Source organism: Psittacula echo, assembly GCF_963264785.1.
Source record: "Psittacula echo genome assembly, chromosome: 3".
Taxonomy (NCBI): Eukaryota; Metazoa; Chordata; class Aves; order Psittaciformes; family Psittacidae; genus Psittacula; species Psittacula echo.
The window spans coordinates 126,612,216-126,626,560 of NC_137736.1; the positions used below are offsets into that span (position 1 = coordinate 126,612,216).

The 14,345-nt window shown below is 52.9% G+C and overlaps 1 protein-coding gene across 4 annotated transcripts; it reads left to right on the forward strand.

The window, feature by feature from the left end:
* The first annotated feature begins 1,903 nt into the window (after nt 1-1,903).
* Nucleotides 1,904-14,342, forward strand: PAAF1 (proteasomal ATPase associated factor 1). Of its 4 annotated transcripts, XR_013956494.1 has the most exons (13): nt 1,904-1,980; nt 2,064-2,104; nt 2,611-2,741; nt 3,833-3,922; nt 6,143-6,241; nt 7,111-7,261; nt 9,248-9,442; nt 10,471-10,562; nt 11,616-11,731; nt 12,301-12,383; nt 12,762-12,844; nt 13,655-14,000; nt 14,097-14,342. XR_013956494.1 is itself a non-coding variant. In XM_080614381.1 (12 exons), the coding sequence occupies exons 1-12, from the start codon at nt 1,934-1,936 to the stop codon at nt 13,730-13,732; spliced, it is 1,206 nt and encodes a 401-aa protein (XP_080470507.1). In that variant the 5' UTR covers nt 1,904-1,933; the 3' UTR covers nt 13,733-14,342. The 4 variants fall into 4 exon arrangements, 3 of the variants coding, with proteins under 3 accessions (XP_080470507.1, XP_080470508.1, XP_080470509.1); XM_080614381.1 differs by having other exon boundaries at nt 13,655-14,342; XM_080614382.1 differs by having other exon boundaries at nt 2,611-2,714; nt 13,655-14,342.
* Nucleotides 14,343-14,345: the final 3 nt, after the last annotated feature.

Here is a 14,345-nt window from a genome sequence, read left to right on the forward strand (position 1 = left end):
ATGCTATGAGGGCTGGAGCAGCTCTGCTCTGGAGCAGGGCTGAAAGAGCTGGGCTGGGTCAGCCTGGAGAAGAGAAGGCTCCTTTAAGGGGAGACCTTAGAGCAGCTCCAGTGCCTAAAGGGGCTGCAGGAAACCTGGAGAGGGGCTTTGGACAAGGGCCTGTAGGGCCAGGCCAAGGGGAATGGCTTTAACCTGCCAGAGGGGAGACTGAGATGAGCTCTTAGGCAGAAGCTCTTCCCTGTGAGGGTGCTGAGGCGCTGGCCCAGGGTGCCCAGAGAAGCTGTGGCTGCCCCATCCCTGGCAGTGTTCAAGGCCAGGTTGGACACAGGGGCTTGGAGCAAGCTGCTCCAGTGGAAGGTGTCCCTGCCCTTGGCAGGGGTTGGAGCTGGAGGAGCTTTGAGGTCCCTTCAACACAGACTACTCTGTGGTTCCATGATTTTGGGTTGAAAATCCCCATCTCAACCCACAACCATCCCCTTGAGCTTCCAGTTACCCCAGTGACAGAGACAGGAGACAAAGTGCTTCGGGCAGGGTGATGATGGACACCACTGGATTTAATCTCCCAACAGCATAGCGTGGATTTAGCAGCCACCCAGTGGACCAAAAACCACCACAAAAAAAGGGGTGACATGGCACAGCCACCCCATTCCTGGCAGTATTCCCAGTCTGGGATCAGGCTTCCAGAGGGATTTCACTTTCCAGCAGGAGCTGGGTGGCCTTGGCTCGAGCTGGGTGCCCTCTGTACCTCCCTGTCCTGCTTCCTCTTGGCCATGCAGTCTCTGAACGCCCTGACCTGGGGCTGGCAGTGCCGCCAGTCCTGCTGCTCCGCCATGCAGTGCTGCAGTGCCCGGTGCTGGGCCATGCAGCCCGTCCTGGAGACCATGGCGTCCACTGGGTCCTCCTCATCCTCATCTTCCTCCAGTGACACACGGCTCCTGCCATGTCCCGGCCTTGCCATCACTGCAGGGAGGGTGGTGCCAGGAGTTGGGTGCTGCCTTCCTGTCAATAGGAAGAACACCCCACGGTGCCCAGCACCCTCTGCACCTCTGTCCCACACCCCTATGGTGCTCAGCACCCTCCATGCTCACATGGTGCCCCCAAAGGGTCTATTCCCCTCCCCTGGAAGACCTCAGCACCCCTTCATGCAGCACATGCACCTCCATGGGTACCCCTCATGCCTTCTCCCATAGTGCCCAGCACCCCCATGCACCTTCCCTCCACCTATGGGTGCCCAGCACCTTCCCCAACCCATAGCTGTTTGCCCCACACCCCTCCATGGGTGCTCAGAGCACCTACATCACCCCCATGCACCCCCTCACAGGAGCTCAGTGCCTCCCCCATGCATCCTACTTCCACCCATGGGTGCCCATCACTCAGCACCCATGGGTGCCTAGCACTCTCCACGCACCCTACCCTCACACAGCACCCTCCCCAACCCATAGCTGTCCTCTCCCACATCCCTCTGTGGGTGCTCAGAGCACCCACATTACCCCCATGCACCCTACTACGGGAGCTCAAAGCATGTCCCCCATGTACCCTACCCCCACCTATGGGTGTCCAGGACCCTCCCCAATCCATACCCCACTCCTCCATGGGTGCTCAACGCCTCTCCCATGCACCTTACCCACACCCACGGGTGCCCAGCACCCTCTCCAACCCGTGGCTGTCTACCCCCATATCCCACCATGGGTGCTCAGAGCTTGTCCCCCAGGCACCCTACCCCCACCCATGGGTGCCCAGCACTCCATGGTCCCTGCTCCCCCCGTACCCTCCCAGCAGCGCGGCGCGGCTCCTTTAAGGCTGGTGTCGGGGAAGGCACTGCCGGGGCGCGGTGTGACGTCACGGCGGGAGTGCCCGCTCATTGGACACCGCCTTCCTCTTCCGCCCCGGGGGCTGTCGGGAAGGAAGGAGGCGGAAGCGGGCGCTCAGCAAGATGGCGGCGACGCTGCGCATTCAGAGCGACTGGAGCCGGGCGCTGAGGTGAGTGCGGACTCCGGGGTCCTTCTCCTTGCCCCGGTGCCTTTTACCCGCCCCGAACTCATTGCTGCTCTTTCTGTGTGCAGGAGGGACGAGGGTGAGGCCTGGCTGAGCTGCCGGAGCCCTGGTGAGTGGTCGGAGGAGGGGAGGTGGGATGATGAGGTGCCGTGGGGCCGGAGGGAGCCCTGTGGGGCGAGAGGGAAGGAGCGTAGTTGGGGGTGCCTTGTGAGTGGGGTGAGGGCAGTTATGAGGTGCTCTGTGGGTTGGGAGGGGGCTGAGGGCTGTTGTGGGGTGCACTGTGAGTTAGGGAGGGGGGTGAAGGAGGGTGGGGGGTGCCCATTGGTTTATGTGGGACTGAGGGTGGTTGGCAAGGTGACCTATAGGTTATGAGGGGGTGAGGGTGGTTGGGGGGTGTCCTTTGGGTTGAGAGGAGGGTGAAGGTGATTGGGGGGTACCCTGGGGGTTATGAGGGGGGGCGAGGGTGGTTGTGGGGTGCACTGTGAGGGTCTGACGGTGGCTGTGGCCTGTGCTATGAGGGCGGTTAGGGCAGTTTTGGGGTGCCCTGTGTGTTACGAGAGGGTGAGGGGAAGGAAAGCTGCCGGCTGCTCAGGCTGATGGCTGCTCTCCCCGCAGGGAAGCCGACCCTGTACGGCAGCGTGACCCGCCGGGGGCTCAGCACCGACGGTGTTCCTGACATCGCTGCCTCCGAGGGTTTCGTGGTTGGGGAAGTCACCAAGGTGCCAGGGCTGGGCTGGGATGTGGGGGTCAGTAACTGCCTTCTGTGCACAAAGGGGCAGTGGGATCATAGAACCCCAGACTGGTTTGTGTTGGACGGGACCTTAAAGCTCCTCCAGCTCCAACCCCTGCCACGGGCAGGGACCCCTTCCACTGGAGCAGCTTGCTCCAAGCCCCTGTGTCCAACCTGCCCTTGAACACTGCCAGGGATGGGGCAGCCACAGCTTCTGTGGGCACCCTGGGCCAGCGCCTCAGCACCCTCACAGGGAAGAGCTTCTGCCTAAGAGCTCATCTCAGTCTCCCCTCGGGCAGGTTCAAGCCATTCCCCTTGGCCTGTCCCTACAGGCCCTTGTCCCAAGCCCCTCTCCAGCTTTCCTGCAGCCCCTTTAGGCACTGGAGCTGCTCTCAGGTCTCCCCTTCAGGAGCCTTCTCTTCTCCAGGCTGACCCAGCCCAGCTCTCTCAGCCTGGCTCCAGAGCAGAGCTGCTCCAGCCCTCGCAGCAGCTCCGTGGCCTCCTCTGGCCTCGCTCCAACAGCTCCACGTCCCTCTTGTGCTGCTGCCCCAGAGCTGGATCAGGACTGCAGGGGGGGTCTGCCCAGAGCACAGCAGAGGGGCAGGATCCCCTCCCTGAGCTGCTGCTCACACTCTGGGGGTGCCCCCAGCACATGGGGTGGTTCTGGGCTCAAGCACACACTGCAGCCGGGTCATGGGGAGCTTCTTGTCACTCAACAGCCCAAGTCCTTCTCAGGGCTGCTCTAATCACTTCTCCACCCAACCTATAGCTGTGCTTTTGCAGCACTCAAATTAGCAGCCTGAAGCTGTTGCCCAGACCCCTGCATGGTGCTATCCAGCTATCCCAGGCCTCCTGCCTGTGCAGTGCCCTGGAGCTGGTCTGGAGCATCCCATACTTGGACTGGGGCTGTGTGACCATTCCATGCCACCCAGGGCTTGCATCTTGAGGAGGCATAAGGAGATGAGCCCAGTGCTGCATCTCCTATTGGTCTTCAGGCTGTGAGAGACCACAGCTAGGTCCAGACTGTAGTTCTGCCTTCCCAGTGTCTGTGTTTCGGTAGGACTAACAGCACTTCTAATTCTTCTTCCCCTCTTTTTCCTCCTCTAGAAGAGCATTCTCATTTCTTGTCCTCATGAAAATGTGTCCACCAAGTTCCTGGCCCCATACACAACTTTTGGTAGAATCCATCAGAAAAGTGTGAGTAACTTTGCCAAGTGAGTGGGAAATAGCTGCAAGTGACCTTGTCCTTTCACAGTGTGTCTCTGAATGGTGTGTGCTCCTTTTGAGGGGTGGTCTGCAGCCTGACTTTGTGTGTGAAGCGGGTAATAGAACATAGTGGATCATAGAAACTTGGCAAACTTGATCATGGTTGAGTTTAATCCCTAAGAATAATCTCTTATATCCTTTGGACTGTTTTTTTTCCCCCTAAGTAATCTAATTTCTGCTCACTTCAGGCTCTTGACAGACCCCCCTTTAAAGGGATATGTGGCTGAGTGTGTCAAAACCCAAAATAATAAGAGATTCCAGGTGCTGAGCTCTTCATCTGACTGGCTCAGCTCAATCCCTGTTTGCAGCAGCTCTTTGCTCCCATTAATAAAGTTTTCCATCTTTGTTGTACGAATTTGTGTTTGTGGGGCTGGGAATTGGACACTGCATAAACTCAACTTGACCCGGTGGGAATTCAGAGACAAGAAAGGCTCAGCTTGTTTTTAAAACCCAATAAATTGCATTAACTTCTCACTTATTTAAAAGCAGCCTTGCTCCTTTGGCTGAATAATCTTCTTTCTTATCATGGCCCCATCAACCTGGGGGTGCCATAAGCACAGCCACGTGCTGAGCAGTGACACACAAAGGCTGACTGACCTGAGACTTCATTTCTTCCCTGAAGAGAAGCTCATAACTTGGCTTTGTAGTTTGTGCTTCTGCTGAATGCTTAATCCTATGTGGAAATGATCCAAGAAACAGGGGAGCGTGTATCCTGCAGGTACAGCAGCTGCCCTGCAGGGAGTCCCCGAAGCCACTGGAGATGTTACAGGACACTTATCTCCTGATTTATGGAGTAAATGGTTGTGATAAACCCAGCCTAAAATGCTGGAAAGCTGCACAGTCAGTCTCAATTAGCTCAAATGCAGTATAAATCAGGTGCCTTTGACATAAAGGCAACTCTACAGCTGTTTTAATAGGAAGCAGAGCTCTGCTGAGAGATGAAGCTTGGCACTAAAAGGTGAATCACTTCCCTGAGCTTTGTGCTGCTTGAGAGTCCCCACCTGCCCTTTTGTGTGAGAAATGGAATCAGCATTCAGAGCACAGCAAAATGGAGATGCAGGTGGAAGTGTTCAGTCTGCTGTCAGAGGGGGGTGATGGGTTCCAGCTGCACTGCAGAGATCTCCTCTGGAAAGCAGCTGAAGCAAGAGCTATTAATATGGAGATGAGTTTAAAGCTGGTTTATAAAGTCTCCTTTATACCTGCTGCCTCTTCTGAGCACTCCTGCTTTGCCTGATGCCATATTCCATGTCACTCCTGAAACTCTGGGCATGTGGCAAACATCAGAGAGGGTTTTAATTTCTGCTTCAATGACCTTCTCAGGCTTTTTGGCTTTTTCAACCAGAGAGTAAATGACCACAGATTGGTCTGTTATATGAACTGCACTTGTGTTACCAATGTGTGTCTCACGTTACCAGTGTGTAAGTAAATGTACTTAATGGCTGTTGTAATGGATTAACCATTACCTTGTGGTCTTAATTAAATCACAGAATCCAGACTGGTTTGGGTTGGAAGGGAGCTTAAAGCTCCTCCAGCTCCAACCCCTGCCACAGGCAGGGACCCCTTCCACTGGAGCAGCTTGCTCCAAGCCCCTGTGTCCAACCTGGCCTTGAACACTGCCAGGGATGGGGCAGCCACAGCTTCTCTGGGCACCCTGGGCCAGCGCCTCAGCACCCTCACAGGGAAGAGCTTCTGCCTAAGAGCTCATCTCAGTCTCCCCTCTGGCAGGTTCAAGCCATTCCCCTTGGCCTGTCCCTACAGGCCCTTGTTCAAAGCCCCTCTCCAGCTTTCCTGCAGCCCCTTTAGGCACTGGAGCTGCTCTCAGGTCTCCCCTTCAGGAGCCTTCTCTTCTCCAGGCTGACCCAGCCCAGCTCTCTCAGCCTGGCTCCAGAGCAGAGCTGCTCCAGCCCTCACAGCATCTCCGTGGCCTCCTCTGGACTTGCTCGTGGCTCCATGTCCCGGCGAAGACTGTTTAGCCAGGGGTATGGAATCTCTTTGGGGTGTTCTAAATGAGTTCAGTGGTATGTTTTGGGGAGATAATAGCACTGAATTACTTAGCAAGACTCCTCTACTACAGGGTTAGACTCTGGAGCAGAAATATCTTTGTACAGGGTAATACAAGGCTAATGTTTGGTGTTTTTTACCCTCCTGCAGATCACCTGTCTTGATATCTCCAGTGGTGGAGGGCTTGGTGTGTCTACCAGCACAGATGGGACCATGAAAATTTGGCAGGCTGCGAATGGAGAAATAAGAGTAAGAGCATCTAGCTTTGTTCTGAGTGGTGTGTGACATTATTAAAGTCATTTGGCCTTGACTTTGGTCAGGCTGTCCACATGTTGAGGTCTAGGGCAGGCAAGAAACATGGAATGGTCTGGGTTGGAAGGGACCTTAAAGCTCATCCAGCTCCAACCCCCTGCCACGGACAGAGCCACCTTCCACTGGAGCAGCTTGCTCCAAGGCCCCTGTGTCCAACCTGGCCTTGAACACTGAGATCTCATTTAAATCTACAGTCTGGCTTTTGAATGAAAAGCTAATTCAGATTTGACATCTCTGAGGTTTTGAGTCAAATCTCTGGAAAGCATGGCTTCTCCCAAGGGAGATGATGCTCAGCAATCCAGAGAGGAGTCTCAGCGTGAAAATAAGGATGGGTCCTTAGGGATGACAGCTAGAATGTGGAAGATAACTAACAGCTCCTAACCTGTGTGCTACAAGCACTGAATGTCTTCTGCAGTAGAGAAGAGGTGAGGAGAAGACTCCTGGCTCTGGTGGATTAACCACATCATGGCTTGTTGCCTTCCCAGTTAATGTTTCCTGCGGAGCTTGGCCTAAAAGCTGCTTGCTTGGTAGAGGATAAAGACATTTAACCTCTGGTTAGAAACAAATGTAGTATCCTTTACTGTACAATCAGCTACTCAAATGGTAGAGGGAGATACAGTGTGCCTGCTGCCTCTTGGACTGCCTCAAGTGCAGACAACTCCATTCCAGGAATACACACTCAGAGGATCTGAGCTTAATTCTCTGCCCACATGGGAGTACCAAGATTTCCAGTGTCATAGCTCAAAAAACTGCTTGGCATAAGGATGATAACAATGGAACTAGCACCTAGTTCTTTGTTTTTCCAGAGACTATTGGAAGGCCATGTGTATGATGTGAATTGTTGCAGGTTTTTCCCATCTGGCCTCGTGGTTCTGAGTGGGGGAATGGATGCCCAGCTAAAGATCTGGTCAGCAGAAGATGCCAGCTGCGTGGTAACATTTAAAGGTCACAAAGGAGGTACTTAGCCTTTCCAGTGCTTCATCTGCCATGTGTATAGCTGCTTTGGACCTGAGGGCTGATGTTCAGTCACCAGCCTGCTGCACTTTGTGCTCTGCATTTGTATTAAGTGCCCACAGTAGCTTTTGCGAGCTCCTAGAACATAAATAAGATTAGTAGCTGTATTAGACAGATGAAACCATTTATCTCACCATTTTCTTGCATTTTCTTCATGAATTAAGATTAAAAGAGGGAGGATGCAGTCCATTAGCCTGTGGTGAGTGCCAGAGGTGAAAGCAGAGGGCATTCTGCTCCTCCAGACCTCCAACCTGCATTCAGTAGCCTTGCAGCCTGCACTGGGAATGCCTCTGCTTGCACTAGAACACCTTGTTCAGCTTCAGCTGCTCCAGAGCCTCTTTCTTTTGGTTTTGTTGTTTGTTTTTCATTCTCCTTGCCCAGAAAAGCAAATCGTAGCTTATTATGGACTTGCAGAACTCAGGCAGTTACCTGCCTCGAGGGCGCATGCTGTTTAAAGTGAGTAACGCAGAACAAGAGGTGCTGCAAGGACACTTAAGTGATTATTACTTAAGAAGGGCTGGAATAAGCTTGTTCACCCCCATACTGAGGGCACACATTCAGCTCTGCCCCTGCTGATGGTCTTGCTGCTGAAAATGAGAGTAAATTCTTCACCCTCCTTGTGTCCTCGTGTTGAGGATGCACTGACCACCTTACATGGTGAGTTTAGTGCTGTTCCTTGCAGGAGGGTCTGCGCTAGAAACTGCTCCAGGTGACACTTAGTCCTAGGGGAGAACTGCAAGGGATGGAAAATGGGCTACCCAGAAAGGCTCCTGGAGCTGTGATCAAACAAGTTTCTTTACAGAGCCTCTGTTGATCCTTAGAAAGCAGATTTGGGTTTCCAGGACCCTTTGTTCAGAACCAATGTGGATTCCTACATACTGCTTAAGCATGCTCCTCTTTCACTCTTTGTTTATACCAGGCCCAGAGCACAGTGGCCAGCGATGCTGTCTTGTCATGGCAGGTGGTTGCTTCCAAGTGAGTTGTGGATGTGGCATCAGATGCCCCAAACCCTGCCCCAAATTACCTTCTCCCTGAGCAACTAACTGCTCCGTACAGTTCTCCCTGCCTCCCAAGGTGTTGGTGTTATTGGAAAGGTCCATGTGGCTGCCCAAAACTTGATTAACTCAAAAACTCATCTTCTGCTGAACCTGCTGCTGTTCTCATGTGATTTCTTTGCGTGGATTCAAAATACTTTGCTCTAAATGTCCATCAAACCAAAGGCAGCAGACAGTGTAACACAGCTTTGGTCACACCACCACCGCCTGGCTCCTGACAGCTCCGATGTTGCCTTTATTCCCTGCTTATAACTCCAGCCCAAGCTGCTGCAGGCTGTGTGCTTGGCTTGTCCTGTCATTTGAGCTTGTCATGTTTAATGACTGCTTCTGTAGGGAAAGTGTCAATTAAACCTTCAAACCATCTGACTGTTCCCTTTCAAAATGCGTGGAGTTGTTTTTCAGAGCTAGACTTGACAGCCCACACTGAAATAAAGTAGTGACGGGACATCAGCACCTGCAAAAACTGCTCTTGTGATGTGTCTGTAGCCAGATAAGGGAATGCTGCTCGCTCCTCACAACCTTTGGGATTACCCAGGGCTGGACTTGGCACATTTTAAGTGCTGGGCCAGGCTGGTTTCTCCTCAAGGTTAATTCTGGAGGTAGAAACTGTGGAATCGGCTCATTCTGAGGCTGATCATTTTATTGGCAATATCTTGCCTTTGTGTCAGATGATGGCTCCAGCTCCATATGGTTCTCTTGCAGCTGCTGCCTTCCACATACACCTCTTTCTAGACACTGTGGGTCCCTACCCCACATTGCACCCCACCCTGTTTGGCTCTGATGACTGGTGGCACTCTGGGGACAGTGCCTTGGGAACTGAGATGCTTTGTGTGCATTCCATGATCTCTGAACACGTGGCTTTGCTTTGCTGCAGGTATTTTGGACACAGCCATTGTGGATCGGGGAAGGAACGTCCTGTCCTGCTCCAGGGACGGCACTGCCCAGCTCTGGGACTGCGGGAAGTCCGCCTGCCTGGGGGTCATTGCTGACTGTGGCTCTCCCGTCAATGGCATTGCTGTGGGCACTGCTGAGAGCTCCCTCAACCTGGGCACGCCTGAAACTGCTCCGAGTGAGAATCCTTTCCTTAACATTCATCTTTGAGAGCAGTCCTGAGGAGAAGGACTTGGGGTGTTGGGCAAGGAGAAGCTCCTCATGACCTGGCTTCAGAGTGCGCTTGAGCCCAGAACCCCCCCGTGTGCTGGGCTGCACCCCCAGAGCGTGAGCAGCAGCTCAGGGAGGGGATCCTGCCCCTCTGCTGTGCTCTGGGGAGAGCCCCCCTGCAGCCCTGATCCAGCTCTGGGGCAGCAGCACAAGAGGGACGTGGAGCTGTTGGAGTGAGTCCAGAGGAGGCCATGGAGATGCTGCGAGGGCTGGAGCAGCTCTGCTCTGGAGCCAGGCTGAGAGAGCTGGGCTGGGTCAGCCTGGAGAAGAGAAGGCTCCTGAAGGGGAGACCTGAGAGCAGCTCCAGCACCTAAAGGGGCTGCAGGAAAGCTGGAGAGGGGCTTTGAACAAGGGCCTGTAGGGACAGGCCAAGGGGAATGGCTTTAACCTGCCCGAGGGGAGACTGAGATGAGCTCTTAGGCAGAAGCTCTTCCCTGTGAGGGTGCTGAGGCGCTGGCCCAGGGTGCCCAGAGAAGCTGTGGCTGCCCCATCCCTGGCAGTGTTCAAGGCCAGGTTGGACACAGGGGCTTGGAGCAAGCTGCTCCAGTGGAAGGGGTCCCTGCCTGTGGCAGGGGCAGGGGCTGGAGGAGCTTTAAGGTCCCTTCCATCCCAAACCAGTCTGGATTCTGATTCGCCTGTCCCAGACTGCTTAGGTTTGTCACCACTAATCCTAAGCGTATGGGATGCTGCTGTGTGCCCTTGTACCACTGAGGGACCAGAATGAGGTCACTCCAGTAAGAACACTCCAGTCCTGAAAAGGAATTGAGCCTTATCAGGCAGTTGGAATGATTATGACTGGGGTCTCCTTGCTGGTCTCTTAGGCTCTGGAGGAATGTTGCTTTCAATTCAGCAGGGATGCTCCAAACTGGCAGGTTTTGGTACCATGAAGATTTGTTGCACGGCCACTGCTGGAATTTACCATTGTCCTTTCATCAGGTGAACGTGAAATTGGGACAGAAGGGAAAATCCTGCTGCTGGCTCGAGAGGACAAGAAGCTTCAAGGAGTGGGTCTGCAGAGCAGGCAGCCGGTGAGGAGTGGGGCTGTCACAAGTACCTGCCTGGGAGGGTGCTCTGTGGTGCTGCTACAAAACCACCTCTGGAGCCTGTCCCTTTCGTTTCTGTTGTGCTCATGTTTGTAACCGCTGTTCATGTGGCTGTGTAGAGCTCTGGGATGAGGAATGAAACCACATTAAACCTTGACGGTTTATCTAGCTCGTTACCTAGATAAAGAAACTGGTTAATCCCTGCACCATTCCCCACGTGGCACAGAATGGGACAGATCCAGGCTGGAGGCAGGGAAGAGCTGATCATCCCTTTGGTCTTACCCTGCCGTGTTCTCCCCTGTAAATATTCCCTGGAGGAGAAGCTAAAATGTGGTGCAGTAAAGGGATGTTTTCTTTCCTTCCTACTGCCAGATTTTATTTTTTTACTCCTCATTTAACCTGGGTGTGGGGAGGACACTACTTAAACAGTGGCCAGTAGATGTCATTGTGAAGCAGGAACCTGAGGCTGTCTCATGCAGCCAAGGTGTAAAGTTGCAGTTTATTCTGCAGGTGGGACCTCAGGTGGTCACTAGAACTGCTCCCTCCTCTTAGCAAAAGGAATGGAGCTGGTAGATGTCAGGTACTGAGGATCTTCCCAGGACCATCCTGGACAGGGGTTGGGATTAGATGTTCTTAAGGTCCTTTCCAACCCCCACCATTCTGTAGGTCTGTGTAGCAGATCAAACTGCTCATGGTGGTTGTGGAGAGTAAAAGCTGGGTGGAACAGATGAGCTCCCTGTGGTCAGTGAGATGGCAAAGTGTCTGAGGATCAGTTCCCTGTCACTGTGTGCCACATCCCTGCTCCAAAGGAGGCCCAGGAGCATTCACTGATTGCAGTGTCTCTACTGATACATCAAAACTGATCCTGGAGCACTGTTGTCATCTTGAGGGGTTATTAACCTACCTCTGTGTTTGACACTTCGTGCCATGACTCATGGAAGCACCTATATGGGCTTCTAAATAAATGATGGCATCCTCCTGGGTGTCCTGTGTCCTTATCTGTGTGTCTCACACTTGCATTTGTTCCTGTGTTCTCAGGTGTTCCTCTTTGTGGGATCTGATGCATTCAACTGCTGCACATTCCTCTCAAGTACCTATATCCTTGCAGGGACTCAGGATGGGAACATTTACCAGCTGGATGTGAGAAACACAAAGTGAGTGAGTGGGGGCCCAGGGCTGCAAGTATTTAACTGACATCTCTTTCCCATTTGTTTGGGAAAGAGCCAGATTGAGGGTCGTCCACCTTCTACAGGGTGGATGTGGCCCAAGCCATGGCAGCATGAGCTTCTGGGTCATTTCGCAGCCGTTTCTTTCTCTTGGGGAGGACACATCTGCTCAGGTTGGTGATCTCCTGGGATGTTCTCTGGCAAATGCCTCCTAAAAGCTCTGGAGCCAGGCTGAGAGAGCTGGGCTGGGGCAGCCTGGAGAAGAGAAGGCTCCTGAAGGGGAGACCTTAGAGCAGCTCCAGTGCCTAAAGGGGCTACAGGAAAGCTGGAGAGGGGCTTTGGACCTGGTCTAGAGCAAGCTGCCTTAGTGGAAGGTGTCCCTGCCCGTGGCAAGGGTTGGGACTGGATGAGCTTTAAGGTCCCTTCAACCCAGACCAGTCTGGGGTTCTGTGTATCTTCTGACCATGAGCTTGCTTTCTTCTCTGTGTTCACGCAGTGGATTGGGCTCTTGCCTATAAATTATAGTACTCATGTCTTGCTTCTGCTCTGTTTTCCAGTGCTCCCATCCAGGTCATCCATCGCTCAGGAGCACCAGTGCTCTCACTGCTCCCGTACCGAGATGGATTTATTGCCAGCCAAGGTAACTCCAGTGCTGTGTGGTAGAATGGAATGGCGGAGCTTTGTGCTCTCTTGAGTATTGCCCTCTGGCATACAAGTGGTTGTAGGAGAGGGTTGGCCAGTGCTCATGGCAAAAAGGTGATGTTGTACGAGCTATGTTACATGATTGCTTTTTGCCTTGTGATTTCCACCCTCCACCTCCCCTGTGTGCCTCCAAAATAGGGCTTCCAAGGTGCATCTCAACTCTCGGAGCCTTTTGCTAGCCTTACAACGCTTCCCTCTTACTATGGGCTTCATACCCTGTGATCAAGTGTTTGATGGACGTGTTTGTAACCAAGAGCATGGCTTACTGCACTGATTGCCCAGTGTTCCTCATGCTTCATGTGTTCTGCTTGTGTAGGTGATGGAACCTGCTTTATCATTCAGCAAGACCTCGATTACATCCTTGATCTCACAGAAGCTGACTGCGACCCTGTGTACAAGGTAAGGACTACAGTGTGTTACCCCAGCTGTAGGGAAAGGTGATGCCAGGTAGCATGAGCTGCCTTTATCTTGGAATTTGACAGCCCTCACAACATGTTCCTTCATAAAATTCACCTTTAAGCTTAATGGTTTCTTCCTGCCTGAATAATCTCTATATTCTGCATAAATAACTCTGCTGGTGTTATCTCCATCATGCAGGAGCCAAACTAAAGCAGTGGAGGAGCCTGGTTGTTGGAGTACTCTTGTATAATGGTGTTTCTATAAAGAATATGAATTAATTATACTCAGAAGATCATGAGGGTGAAAGCAGCAGCTGGCTTTGTGATGCTGCGTGTCCTTTCTTGTCCCCTGGTGACTTGAGACCAGAAACTGGGTCTTATCATTGCATTCCCCCCTGCGCCTGTGCTGCTCAGGGATCCCTGAGCTCAACCCAGTGCTGCTGGTGGGAATTAGCTCTTGTTTTAACCCATTCCAGCTCCACAGTGCAGTTCTCCCACTCCTAGCCGGCACACCCTCAAGATTAACTGTGCCTCGCATAGAGGCTGAGATTTGACCTGCACAACTCATTGGCATGAGAAAAGCATGGAAAAAGTAATTTTCCATTTAGGATCTAAGAGGAGAACATTGTGTGAGCACTCACCTCCTCCCTAACCTCCTGGTGAAACCTTGAACTGTCCTTTAAATGCTGCTTCAGAAGTCACTCACCTCTTCCCTCTATAGAAGTCCAAAAGGAAAACCGATCCCTAAGAGTTTCAGCTGTTCCTTGGGACGCACTGTGCTTCAATACTGCTTTTCCCCCATCTTTTCCAGGTAGCTTCCTGGGAGAAGCAGATTTACACGTGCTGCAGAGACGGGATAGTGAGGAGATACCAACTTTCCGATCTTTAAGTGTTTGGATCAACCACGTAGCAGAGGGAAGAGTCAAAAGAGCTCTTCCGAGCTGGTTTTCCTGCTCAGCGTGTGATGGGATATAGGAGTCTCTGAGGCCACTGAGATAGCCAGGCTGTGTAGAGAGAGGTTTGGGACATGTATATTTCCTATGACAGCACAACTTTGATCGTTTGTAGTGGGAGAGCAGCTCCCCAGCGCTGGGGAGGGTTTTGTGTGGCAACAATTCCTTTTTCAGTGCTGGAAATCACCGTTTCTAGGGAAAAAGGTAAAACCGAATGGGGGTTGGGAGGGTGAGGAGGGTGATGTCTCACCGTGTGCACTGAAATAAAGCAGCTGCTTTGATAACACCCGTGTGGAAAAGGAATTGTCCATGAAAGCTTGGGATTTTAATGGAAAACACAAGAGGGACCGGCGGGGACCCCGGAGAACTACAACTCCCGTGATGCCCCGCGCGAGCACAGACCGGAAACTCCGGTTGGCCGCGCTGTCTCCATAGCAACGCGCCGCCATGGGGCAGGACTACTATGCGGTGCTGGAGCTGGGCCGCGGGGCCACCGACGCCGACATCAAGAAGGCGTGAGAGGGCCTCGGGGGAACCCGGGGACGGGGG

Excerpts from the sequence above, each read along its gene's own strand:
- PAAF1 (XM_080614381.1), top strand. The coding sequence starts at position 1,934 with ATGGCGGCGACGCTGCGCATTCAGAGCGACTGGAGCCGGGCGCTGAG. Across the intron at positions 1,981-2,063 it reads GACTGGAGCCGGGCGCTGAG|GAGGGACGAGGGTGAGGCCT; the intron begins GTGAGTGCGGAC and ends TTCTGTGTGCAG. Across the intron at positions 12,384-12,761 it reads TGGATTTATTGCCAGCCAAG|GTGATGGAACCTGCTTTATC; the intron begins GTAACTCCAGTG and ends CTGCTTGTGTAG.